At 38.4% G+C, this 12,176-nt stretch overlaps 1 protein-coding gene across 1 annotated transcript in view; it reads right to left on the minus strand.

The window, feature by feature from the left end:
- Positions 1-12,176, minus strand: part of LOC124776519 (RNA demethylase ALKBH5-like) — a 116,681-nt gene that overhangs the window by 33,811 nt on the left and 70,694 nt on the right. The window contains exons 5-6 of the mRNA XM_047251547.1: positions 5,201-5,281; positions 3,519-3,617 (exon numbers count right to left, since the gene is read on the minus strand). Coding sequence (XP_047107503.1) covers positions 3,519-3,617; positions 5,201-5,281 — 180 coding nt within the window. The remainder of the gene's footprint in view (positions 1-3,518; positions 3,618-5,200; positions 5,282-12,176) is intronic.

A 12,176-nucleotide genomic window follows, 5' to 3' on the forward strand; every position in this document is an offset into this window, starting at 1 on the left:
AATATACACTATGTGATCAAAAGTATCCGGACACTGCCAAAAAACATGTGTTTTTCATATTAGGTGCATTGTGCTGACATGCTGCCAGGTACTTCAAATCAGCGACCTCATAGTCATTACACATTGTGAGAGAATAGAATGGGGCATCCGCGGAACTCATGGACTTTGAACGTGGTCAGGCCATTGGGTGTCACTTGTGTCATATGTCTATATGCCAGATTTCCACACTCCTAAACACCCCTAGGCCCACTGTTTCCGATGTGATAGTGAAGTGTAAATGTGAAGGAACACGTACAGCACAAAAGCGCACAGGCCGACCTCGTCTGTTGACTGACAGAAACCGCCAACAGGTGAAGAGGGTCGTAATGTGGAACAGGCAACCTCTATACGGACCATCACACAGGAATTCCAAACTGCATCAGGATCCACTGCAAGTACTATGACAGTTAGGTGGGATTTCCTGGTTGAGCAGCTGCTCTCACGCCACAAATCACACCGCTAAATGCCAAACGACGCCTCACTTGGTGTAAGGAGAGTATACATTGGACGATTGAACAGTGGAAAAATGTTGTGTGGAGTGGCGAATCACGGTACACAATGTGGCGATCCAGTGGCAGGGTGTAGGTATGGCCCATGTCTGGTGAACATCATCTGCCAGCATGTGTAATGCCAACAGCAAAATTTGGAAGCGATGGTGTTATGGTGTGGTTGTGTTTTTCATGGAGGGTGCTTGTACCCCTTGTTGTTTTGCATGGCACTATCACAGCACAGGCCTACATCGATATTTTACGCACATTGCTTCCAACTGTTGAAGAGCAATTCAGGGATGGCGACACAATCGAGCACCTGTTCATAATTCACAGCCTCTGGTGGAGTGGTTACACGACAATAACATCTCTGTAATGGACTGGTCTGCACAGTCTTGACCTGAATCCCATAGAACACCTTTGGGGTGTTTTGGGACGCCAACTTCGTGCCGGGCCTCACCGACCAACATTGTACCTCTCCCCAGTGCTGCCATTCACCAAGAAACCTTCCAGTACCTGATTGAATGTATGCCTATGAGAGAGGAAGCTATCATCAAGGCTAAGGGTGGGCCAACACTACTGAATTCCAGCATTACCGATGGAGGGCGCCACAAATTTTTACGTCCTTTTCAGCTAGGTGTCTAGATTCTTTTGATCACATAGTGTAGGTGTTAAAATGACTGCCTGTTTCTAAAGAAGACGTCCCAAAGATTAATAAGATTCTACAGAAGACGTCTGAAAGATTAATAATTGAAACAAATGAAATAATTTTAAATGTAGGGAAATAAAATATGTAACCAATTCACATTCAGATTTAGCCATGAGCAGGTAAGATCTGTACATGTTGTAAGTCTTCAATCCAAAGACTGGTTTGATGTAGCTCTCTGTGATCTTCATACTGAAGATTGGAGGGGAAGAACCCAGGGCACTAAGGACTACCAGGTCCGTTTTCATCTTTGGTTTCTTCTTCTCTTCCTTCATCTCCTTATGAGATGTTGATTAGGTAGGAGCAGTATCTAGATAAAAGTCTGGTACAGAAGAGAATTAGGCATTCTGAGGCCTGATGTCTGCAATTTCCACAGATGGCTTCATTTGCATATGTAGAAGATACGTGGTTACATTTTATAAACTTTAAGTACCTCATGGGGTGCTTAAGGTTTTACGTCGCACTGATAAACCATAATCTTAACTTTATCTGGCAGTAAATAAACTCTAAAACCCAGGATAATTCCTCCTAGGTCTACTTTGTTATCTTCAGGCTTTCAGTGGACTTGACAGATAAGATGGATGCAACACTGTTCCCGATTAGCACATAATTTCTTGTCCATTTACAGTATGAAATCACAGTGGAATATAATACCTTTGACCAAATTTCAATTCCTGCGAGGATATTATCTAGTTTGTTGTAGCTTCACAATGCCCATGACGGAGGGTCATCCTGATTTTATTAGCAAGGATCCCTTCTGCATTTTGTTTTAGTGACCTCCCAGAACTTCCCATCAATTTCCTCCACAAAAAGTAATGGCTTATTATTTAAAAGTTCAGCATTGGTCCTGCTACATAACAGGAACCGAGGCACATCTCGCTATTGTTTGACAGGTTTGTTTTCATTTCGATTCATACATAATGAGAGAAACTTATTGGGATTATATCCTTCTGCATTAAAGTGAGTCAACTGCTTTGACTAGACTGCTAGGGACATGTGGCCACCAGCATAGTTCTCTTGTTGTGACTGGTCTTCCGTAATGCCATCCACTCCAACCAGAGGCTCTCTTTATGGGTACCACCCCTCCTGGTATGGAGGTCATTGTCTGGAGTCCCTATGCCCCCACAAGACAGAAACATACTCATCAGCATTCACACACCAAAACTGTGTTCAGTGCATAGTCAAGGAGCTACCACTGTACAGGTACCAGACAGCCACTCACAAGGACTGTCTACCGTGCAGAGTATTAGGCAAGCCCTGTGCTACTGAAATAAATAAATAAATAAATAAAAACTACAAAATCTGAAAATAATGTTGAGGTCAAACCCAGGAATGGGGCCATTTATAAATAAACTGAAAGGGGACATATATAAAAACTGAAAGCAGATACCGGATGTATGGGAGAGATGATATACCTTATTTGATATCTTGAAAATCAAGTCAAAGAAAAAGAAATAGTCAGGTAATAAAATTGTGACATAGGATGAAAAAATGCTGCAGCAGCTAAGGCCCCTATGCTCACCATGCACATACACAAGAGTTAAGAGGTCCCTGGGATGATTGAACAAGGGCTTATACCTCACTTCTCCTAAATAAGATGGAAGGAACTGAATCTTCCCCAAAGCAATTTACAGCAGGTCCAAAAGTCCACCAATCAAAAAATCTGAAACATATCTAGTGTGTCTACTACTGCTGATTGTGAAAACTGGAGGGAAAATCTTGCCTTATCTGCCATGCAGGCCCGACTGTGGCACCAGACCTCCTGTTTGGGCCACTAAAATGTTATCACCACTTTTAAGATACAGAAACTCTGGAAAATTTTTTGATTCTAATGGTTGGCAAAACAGTAACACATCAAATAAGTTTTACTGCATAGGGGTGCATGCCCTTGTTGAAAAATTGGTAAAATGGATAAATTATACAGGAAAGTGAAAGATTACTCACAAATGTTGAGACAAACTTCACTCAAATTCCTTGTGAATTGAAAGCGAACTAAATCAAGGGGAACCACTTTCAGAGTGGTCCTCACATATAGGAAAACCAAACTTTCAAAATATTGCGATGAGCTACTGACAATGTAGATTTAATGCTGTAATGGAAAATTGTAGGATGTCTTGGAGTGCTGATCCTTGGCTGTTATAAAAAGCTTTTTCAGATAACATGGAAAAAACAGTTACTGTTCAGTCTGAGTGCCATATTGTGTAGATCTAACTAAGTAGTCACTTAAAGAGAATAGCAAGTAGCATTCAACAAAATTCCAGTATTAATACATAAATACTAAATACCTTGACAGGCCATTAATTTCTTGTTGTCTTGTAGATGCATTCATTGGAATAGGTGGTATCACTTCATCTGGCGCTAATCGTGGTGCATCAGGAAAGACTCTGTAAGAATCACACAGTGTATTAAAATTTACCTTGAAAATATTGGCATATTCCAGCACTAGATGAAAAGTGACAATAGTGATTTCACTATAAAGCATTTTTCAATAGGCATATGATGAGACACTCCTTAAATGCTTTCAAGCTACAGTGCCCGACAACTTTTAATGCACGAGGTAAGGCAATAAGGCTCGTGTTATAAGTGCACTGACAATATACTAAAAACACATATGGATACAAAGCACAGTAGAAAAATGAGATTGGGACTCAGATGAAATTGTGTACGTATGAAGCCCGCACAACAGAACTACTCTACCAAAGGCTTCTGCCTAAACAGACTGTTGCAAGCACACAAAGCAGTCTTTATGTGCTGTACAGCAACAGTTTAGCTTACACAATGTTACCACCACATTTCTTTTTTTTTTATGTATCTCTAACATGCATTAACTTATAAGCATGTATGTAGAAAAGGAGGAGGAACAAAAAGAAATGGATGTAGATTTATTAACAGTTGACAGCAGCACAAAAATTTGAGAATATCAGTGCACAAATCAGTTTGAAGAGTAGTTCTGATTGTGTTACTTTGTCTATAATGTAAGCTGAGGGTTGTCTTACTCCCCAAGAAGGAACAATGTTGAAATTTTCCTCCTCCTACATGAAAGGAGACATGTAACAGAAAAGTCCGCCCATCAGCCTGTTCCATGTAAGGCACTAAAATTATCAGCAACCAGACAGGGGGAAAAAAATGAAGTCTGTACAAACATCCATTGAGAATCAGAGCATTGCTTCATACTATGTCAGTGTGTGCTGCAGCTTCCATATGACTCTCCAGGATAGTGGGAAATTCAGTACTGGAATCAAAGTCAAGCAAGGAACTTTAGCCTCATCAAAATTATATTCAACAGGCCTAGAGGGAGTTCTCACAACACTAAACTGGGGGAATGGAAGAATATGCATGAACAGAACATATGTAAACTGCCATTTTGTTGGGTATATTGCCCTGTTTGCCTGTGATATATATTAACTTCAACAATGAATGGAAGTTGATAGAACGGGTTTAAAAGGAGGCCTTAAAATTTTAATTAATGACTTTTTGAGGCTGTTAAATAAATACTTTGTAAAGAAAACAGAACAAATCAAGAATGAAGTAACAGAACCAGCTGTCAAGTTTTTGTACCTAGGTTACTTGAATGCGACTAAATGGACAGAAAAAGTAATGGTATGGAGTGCTTTTGGTAAACTATATAGATACTGTTAGAACACGAGGTGTGCTGTAGCTGTTTAGCTATAAATATAAACAAAATATTTTCAAATAATAATGCTTCTGAATGACAAATCCAACCTATGTTTGATTACAAATTCTGTAACTGCCTATACAAACTGTTTAAAGCAGGTTTGATGTTATAGATAGGCCATTTCTGAAGTCATGACCATTTACGCATAGAAATTCTAACATCACGGTTTCCTTCCCATTAAAACAATCACATAATCTAAAATGACAAAATAAAATAAAGAGTAGATAGAACAAAAAAACTTTGCAACAGTATTTTGTTTGTTATATAACTTCTATGTGCGCAAAGAATTACCTTCTAAGTAAGATAACAGCACGCCGAGCAATAGTATCTTCAGGCCTCACACAATGTGTAATTTCATCTGCTGCGAAGCCACTGTGTACAGAAAAAAACATTACTGCAGTTTTGCAGTATTAACAATTTACTTTTACAGTGTTAACTATAAAAATATAATTAACAGTGTGTTTAAAATACCTTGGCTATCTTCAAATTTGCCAAGAGATGGTTACTAAAGGTAGCTATACAGGTTGATGTAAATATGTACAATAGCTCACTACTATACAGTTCCCACTAACTGCTCTAGCAAATAATATACCAATGGATATAACTGCATATAACAGTACTACACTAATGCAGACCGAAGCTTCAGTCATGTATGTCATATAGTGAATAAGCCTCATCATGTGTGTCAAAAGAACCTCACCTACCGAACTTGCGCAGCCTATGACTGGTTAAGTTCTATTATCTCATTAAATCTACTTTTTAGTTAACATTTCACACCTTGGATCTGATTTCCTTTCATCGTACACTTAACAGGACCCAAATTTTATTATGCTATTCAGGTACATCTTGAAATGATGGTAGTAATGTGTGTTAAATTTAAGATAACATTTCCAGTTAATCTCAGAATTGAGGGGCATTTTTTCAAAACTCAACATATTAAAAAAAATTGAGATGGGCATTGTAATGGCTTAATGTCGACCTTTTACATCAATCCCCGAACCATGTTTTAGCAAAAGTCAAATACTGCTGAGTGTATGAACGCTCCAAGTCACAAGGTTTTAGCAAAACACGATACAGGCATTCTAGCAGTTACAGCAAAAGTTGGCAAATGAAATGCAATATAATTACTCTCTAGTGTCTCGGCTCTTTCCCCAGCAAGCAGTTAACAATAATGGAATATACTGGGTGTACTAAGCAATGTTCTCATTGTTTTAACTGGTGGAAATAGTATTGCAACCAGATTTTGTCGTCTAACACCTGCAGCTTACTTTCCGACAAATATTCACTTTACGCTTAAGTGTATGTCTACAAAGCAGTACTGAAAGCAGATGTAAAATGGATGATGATCCTTGCGATTCTGGAAATGCATACAACCCAAAGAATGTTCTGATAGGAGAAAATCGCGACTGAAGAAGAGCTTACATTGACCTCAAACGAAAAGCAAAAAGCGTAAAAAGGAACCTAGCATTAAATGCAATCATGAACTTGAGGTTTTGTCTTCAAAAGCTAAAGGAATGAAATAGTGCAAAGTTGTTTAACTCTGCTGCAAAGATATTCTCACTTTCACCACCACGTGACATCATTAAGGATACAGGGTACTTACAAATGGTGGGAAAATTGAAATATCTTTCATAACTTTATCAAATTTTATAGTCTTTCCTATATACAGGGTGTTACAAAAAGGTACGGCCAAACTTTCATGAAACATTCCTCACACACAAATAAAAAAAAGATGTTATGTGGACATGTGTGTCCGGAAACGCTAGATTTCCATGTTAGAGCTCATTTTAGTTTCATCAGTATGTACTGTACTTCCTCGATTCACCGCCAGTTGGCCCAATTGAAGGAAGGTAATGTTGACTTTGGTGCTTGTGTTGACATGCGACTCATTGCTCTACAGTACTAGCATCAAGCACATCAGTACGTAGCACCAACAGGTTAGTGTTCATCACGAACGTGGTTTTGCAGTCAGTGCAATGTTTACAAATGCGGAGTTGGCAGATGCCCATTTGATGTATGGGTTAGCACGGGGCAATAGCCGTGGTGCGGTACGTTTGTATGAGACAGATTTCCAGAACGAAGGTGTCCCGACAGGAAGACATTCGAAGCAATTGATTGGCGTCTTAGGGAGTACACAACATTCCAGCCTATGACTTACGACTGGGGAAGACCTAGAACGATGAGGACACCTGCAATGGACAAGGCAATTCTTCTTGTAGTTGACGATAACCCTAATGTCAGCATCAGAGAAGTTGCTGCTGTACAAGGTAACGTTGACCACGTCACTGTATGGAGAGTGCTACGGGAGAACCAGTTGTTTCCGTACCATGTACAACATGTGCAGGCACTATCAGCAGCTGATTGGCCTCGAAGGGTACACTTCTGCGAATGGTTCATCCAACAATATGTCAATCCTCATTTCAGTGCAAATGTTCTCTTTACGGATGATGCTTCACTCCAACGTGATCAAATTGTATATTTTCACAATCAACGTGTGGGCTGACGAGAATCCACACGCAATTGTGCAATCAAATCATCAACACAGATTTTTTGTGAACGTTTGGGCAGGCATTGTTGGTGATGTCTTGATTGGGCCCCATATTCTTCCACCTACGCTCAATGGAGCACATTATCATGATTTCATATGGGATACTCTACCTGTGCTACTAGAACATGTGCCTTTACAAGTACGACACAACATGTGGTTCATGCACGATGGAGCTCCTGCACATTTCAGTTCAAGTGTTCGTACGCTTCTCAACAACAGATTCGGTGACCGATGGATTGGTAGAGGCGGACCAATTCCATGGCCTCCACTCTCCTGACCTCAACCCTCTTGACTTATGGGGGCATTTGAAAGCTCTTGTCTACACAACCCCAGTACCAAATGTAGAGACTCTTCGTGATCGTATTGTGGATGGCTGTGATACAATACGCCATTCTCCAGGGCTGCATCAGCGCATCAGGGATTCCATGCGACGGAGGGTGGATGCATGTATCCTCGCTAACGGAGGACATTTTGAACATTTCCTGCAACAAAGTGTTTGAAGTCATGCCGGTACGTTCTGTTGCTGTGTGTTTCCATTCCATGATTAATGTGATTTGAAGAGAAGTAACAAAATGAGCTCTAACATGGAAAGTAAGCGTTTCCGGACACATGTCCACATAACATATTTTCTTTCTTTGTGTGTGAGGAATGTTTCTTGAAAGTTTGGCCATACCTTTTTGTAACACCCTGTATACATTATAGGCTTTCAAATGAAAAATGACCTATATACACCAAATTTTAAAGTTATGGTTATATATGCCGCCATGCCCCCTTTATTTCTGTTACAGAAACCAGTATTATTTTGAAAAGAACTGTGAACTTTGTTTGAGCGATTATATGTATGATACATTGTATGTGTTGGTAACAGTGCACGTTTCTAGTGTCTGTAAATGATTATCTTTGTTAGTATTTACTTTTGTTTCGTTGAAGCACTTTGTTCACGTGTTACTGAATGTTTGGTGCCCTAGTGCTACATATATTTGTGGAAGTACATATCCCTTAGCGTGCAATAAATACGAACTATGCCATGCATCAAGAAATACAATAAAAGGAAATTCCATGGTAACCAGTTCACAAACAAAGCAAACCACACTGTTGAAAGTAACCTATGTATCAGTTCTTCACGGAAAAAACTTCCACATGACACACCTCCTGGTGATTCAAATTTTTGTGTTAATAATGATGCTGTTTGTAGTGGATTCTTTGATAAAGGCAGTGGCGAAATGTAAACAATGTAATGATGTAGGCTGTTTGGAAATAACTGAACAACAAAGTAGCACGAAGGGTTTAGTGCAAAAAAAAAAAATTTTTTTTTGTGTGCATATTTCATATGACGTGAATTTGAAGTTAGTGTATGCAATGCATGCAATAGGAAAAGGAAAAAAAAGCTGCTCAAATGTTTTGTGGCTTGATGGACCTTCCACCTTCCTTCTTCCTTCCTTCCTCCTCCTCCTCCCAGTATGTTCAGCAAGTACATCAAAATAGTTTTAGGTGCCTTTACAGTTGTGTCTAAAGCATCTATGAAACATGCAGTAGAAGAAACTGTAGATATTAGTGGAATCAGGGACATTGGTGATGGACTTTATGGGACATGGCAATGTCGAGGACATCGTTCCTTGAATGGTGTTTTTAAGGGCTACTTCTCTGAATAATGGAAAAGTTGTTGATGTTGAGTGCTTATCTAAGTACTGCCACACCTGCCATGGTAACACTGAAGAACATATTGGACATCAGTGTTCTAAGAATTATGATAGTTACAGTGGAGGTATGGAGTGTGATGGAGCTCTAAAAATATTTCAGAGGTCGGTGCCCATTTATAACTTTATGTATATGAAGCATCTAAGCGATGGAGACTCTAAAACTTTCAATAAAATTAATGAGTTCAATGTTTACGGTGATACCCTGGTAACAAAACTGGAGTGTTGTGGACATGTGCAAAAGAGGATGGGTGCTAGATTGAGGAAGCTACGAAGAGAAATGAAAGGAAAGTTGCTCTCTGATGGAAAATCTCTCTCTGGCCTAGGCAGGTTGACAAACTGGAATAGACCTCCTTTGGAGTTATTATGCACTGGTCATTAGACAAACTGCACTTCTGAATGATGTTACAGCAATGAGATAATCTGTATGGGCCACCTACTTTCATAAGTTGTTCACATATGGCTATCCCGTTCATGGACTTTGCCTTAAAGGAGCAGATTCCTGGTGTGGTTACCAAAAAGCAAAAGAATATGGTAAAATATACCACCATAAGCTTTCTCTTCCCGAGCCTGTTATGAATGAAATAAAACCAATTTTTAGAGATCTGACTGACCCTGTTTAGCTCAGTAAATGTCTTCATGGGGACGCTCAGAATACAAATGAAAGTTTCAACCATTGCATATGGGAAAGATTACGCAAGAATGTTTTTGTAGGGCTAAATAGATTAAAAGTCAGTTTACTAGATGCAGTGATATGTTTCAATGATGGTGTGAGAGGAAGGTTGGAAGTCCTGAGAAATTTAGGAATAAAATGTGGCTCTAATATAGAAGATCAATTGCTTGTGTGTGACAGACAACGGGAGCATGAAGCTGAAAGACTCGCTCTTCAAGTTACCTAAGAAGCAAGAAGTGCTAAAAGGAATACCAAAAGGAAGCTTGAAGATGAAGAAATGCTGCAGGATGAAGACTATGCTTCAGGAATGTTTTAAGGCACAGTTTAATTGGACGCCTATCATCATTCGCAATTTCCCACAAGTTGTATTTTTCAGAATTCAGGTACAAATATTTCCTGAAGTTTATAAAACATTGCTCTAATTTTTTCTGTAACTTGCAATAGTCCATACTTATATAGTACACCTAAGCTCTATTGCAGAATTAACTAAATTATACAAAAAAAAATTTAATATGCAAAAAATTATAAAAATTAAAATGTAAGTTGTGATATTTCTTATCCTTGTAATATAAATAATAGGTGGAATTAAATAGGTCTAGTACCTCAGCCATAATGTCATGCATATCTGGTAAAAATTGGTCTCCTTCAAATGTATAACATTGGATTAAATGTTACCTCAATTTGAGGAAGCATTTTGGAAAAAACATTGCATCAATTTCTTTCTAATTTTTTTAATAACCGTAAGCACGTTCAAAAATATTCAGAATACTTCTAATTTGTTTAGAAAGTGTGCTGCATTACCTGATATCAACAAAAAATCTGTAAAACATATACATTATAAAAAGTGCCTGCAAGAAATAGGTGTTGATTTTTACATAAAAATGAACCAGAAAAGTACCCTGTATCATTAAATAAAATGGCTCAAGTTAAGTTTCTGCTAAAATTTCTTCACCTTAATGCAGAGTAATGCACACCCAGAATGCAAAAAGGAAGAAAGCAATGACAGTGAAGTACACCAATGGAAATAGGAATGGTGAAGTAGTGCCTGTTTGTGCTGCAGCTTTCCAACAAGTATCTAGCATCACATGATAGGTTATCTAGCAAGCAGATGAGATGAGAGGAAGCAACAGAACAGGAAGGGGTCATAAAGAGGTAACAATAGCCATTAAGAATGTTGTTAAAAAATATAAATTCAGAGAGAGCCACCAGGGAAGAGGGAAGTCTGCGAGAGGTTATTTGCCTCCAGATTTCAGTCAAAATGTTCAAGAGATTCTGCGAAGATAAAATTTAAGACTGGAACAATGCTCCTTATTAAAATACAAGCATGTATTTTACAAACACTTCAATCTATCATTCAGTACACCTGCTCCAATTCTAATGTTCATTTAATGGAAATAAAAACAGAAACACGTTTGCAGAAGAAGAATGAATTACAAACTAGACATTGATTACATAAAATTTGTGCAAAGTGGTTTTATGATGTAATGAAGGAAGAAAATTGAAATGTTATTGAGATTTGCTTTGACATGCAGCAAAACCGAGCTATTCCAAAACTGTCAGTCGGAAGGTTTCTTAAATAAATCTCAGATTCTTGTGGCAGCCAAAATAAAAACAGCTGTGCGACTGTGATGCTTACAGTGTACTTGCAAAAACAGCACAAGATTCAATAATTTTCATGGTCATAGCTACATGCCTCCAAACTGTTTGGTAGAACTGAGAAGTCATACAGAAAAAAAGCATTTTGTCAACTAAAGAATATTGATATTGTAGAAGAGAATGGTACTCTCAAAGTTCTAAACACAAATTAGTGTGTTAAAAATCTCGAAGATAGTGCACAGAAAGTACTAAAATCCAAGATACCATTCAAAATGACCAGCCTGCGAGTCATCTCATACAAGAAAGCACAGAAAACTGTTAATGTGTCTGATCAGTATGTGATACATATTCTGGACACCCAGTACAAATGGACATCCTGAGACGAAAGAAACCATGCTATCCAAAAGTACTAACATCCACCCTTTTACCAAAACAAAATGTGGTACGCACAGAAAGAAGAGAGATGTGTGTGCCTTGCTAAACTATTTTGAAATTCCAGATCATGCCAAGGAGTTTTACAAAGATGTCCTAGATAAATAATGCATAGACGTAAGACAGAAAACGTGGCATAACAATGTGATTGTGGCTTTCAATACTTTCATGTTATTCATTTCATAATTCATGTAGTACTGATAATAAAGATATCAGCTAAACAATTATGTTAAAATAGTTATCTTTGCTATTATTCTATTATGCCACTGTATTTCTATTATTATTATGGCCTACACCAAAACAGGACTGGGAAGGGAAGAT

Source organism: Schistocerca piceifrons, chromosome 2 (assembly GCF_021461385.2).
Source record: "Schistocerca piceifrons isolate TAMUIC-IGC-003096 chromosome 2, iqSchPice1.1, whole genome shotgun sequence".
NCBI classification, from domain to species: domain Eukaryota; kingdom Metazoa; phylum Arthropoda; class Insecta; order Orthoptera; family Acrididae; genus Schistocerca; species Schistocerca piceifrons.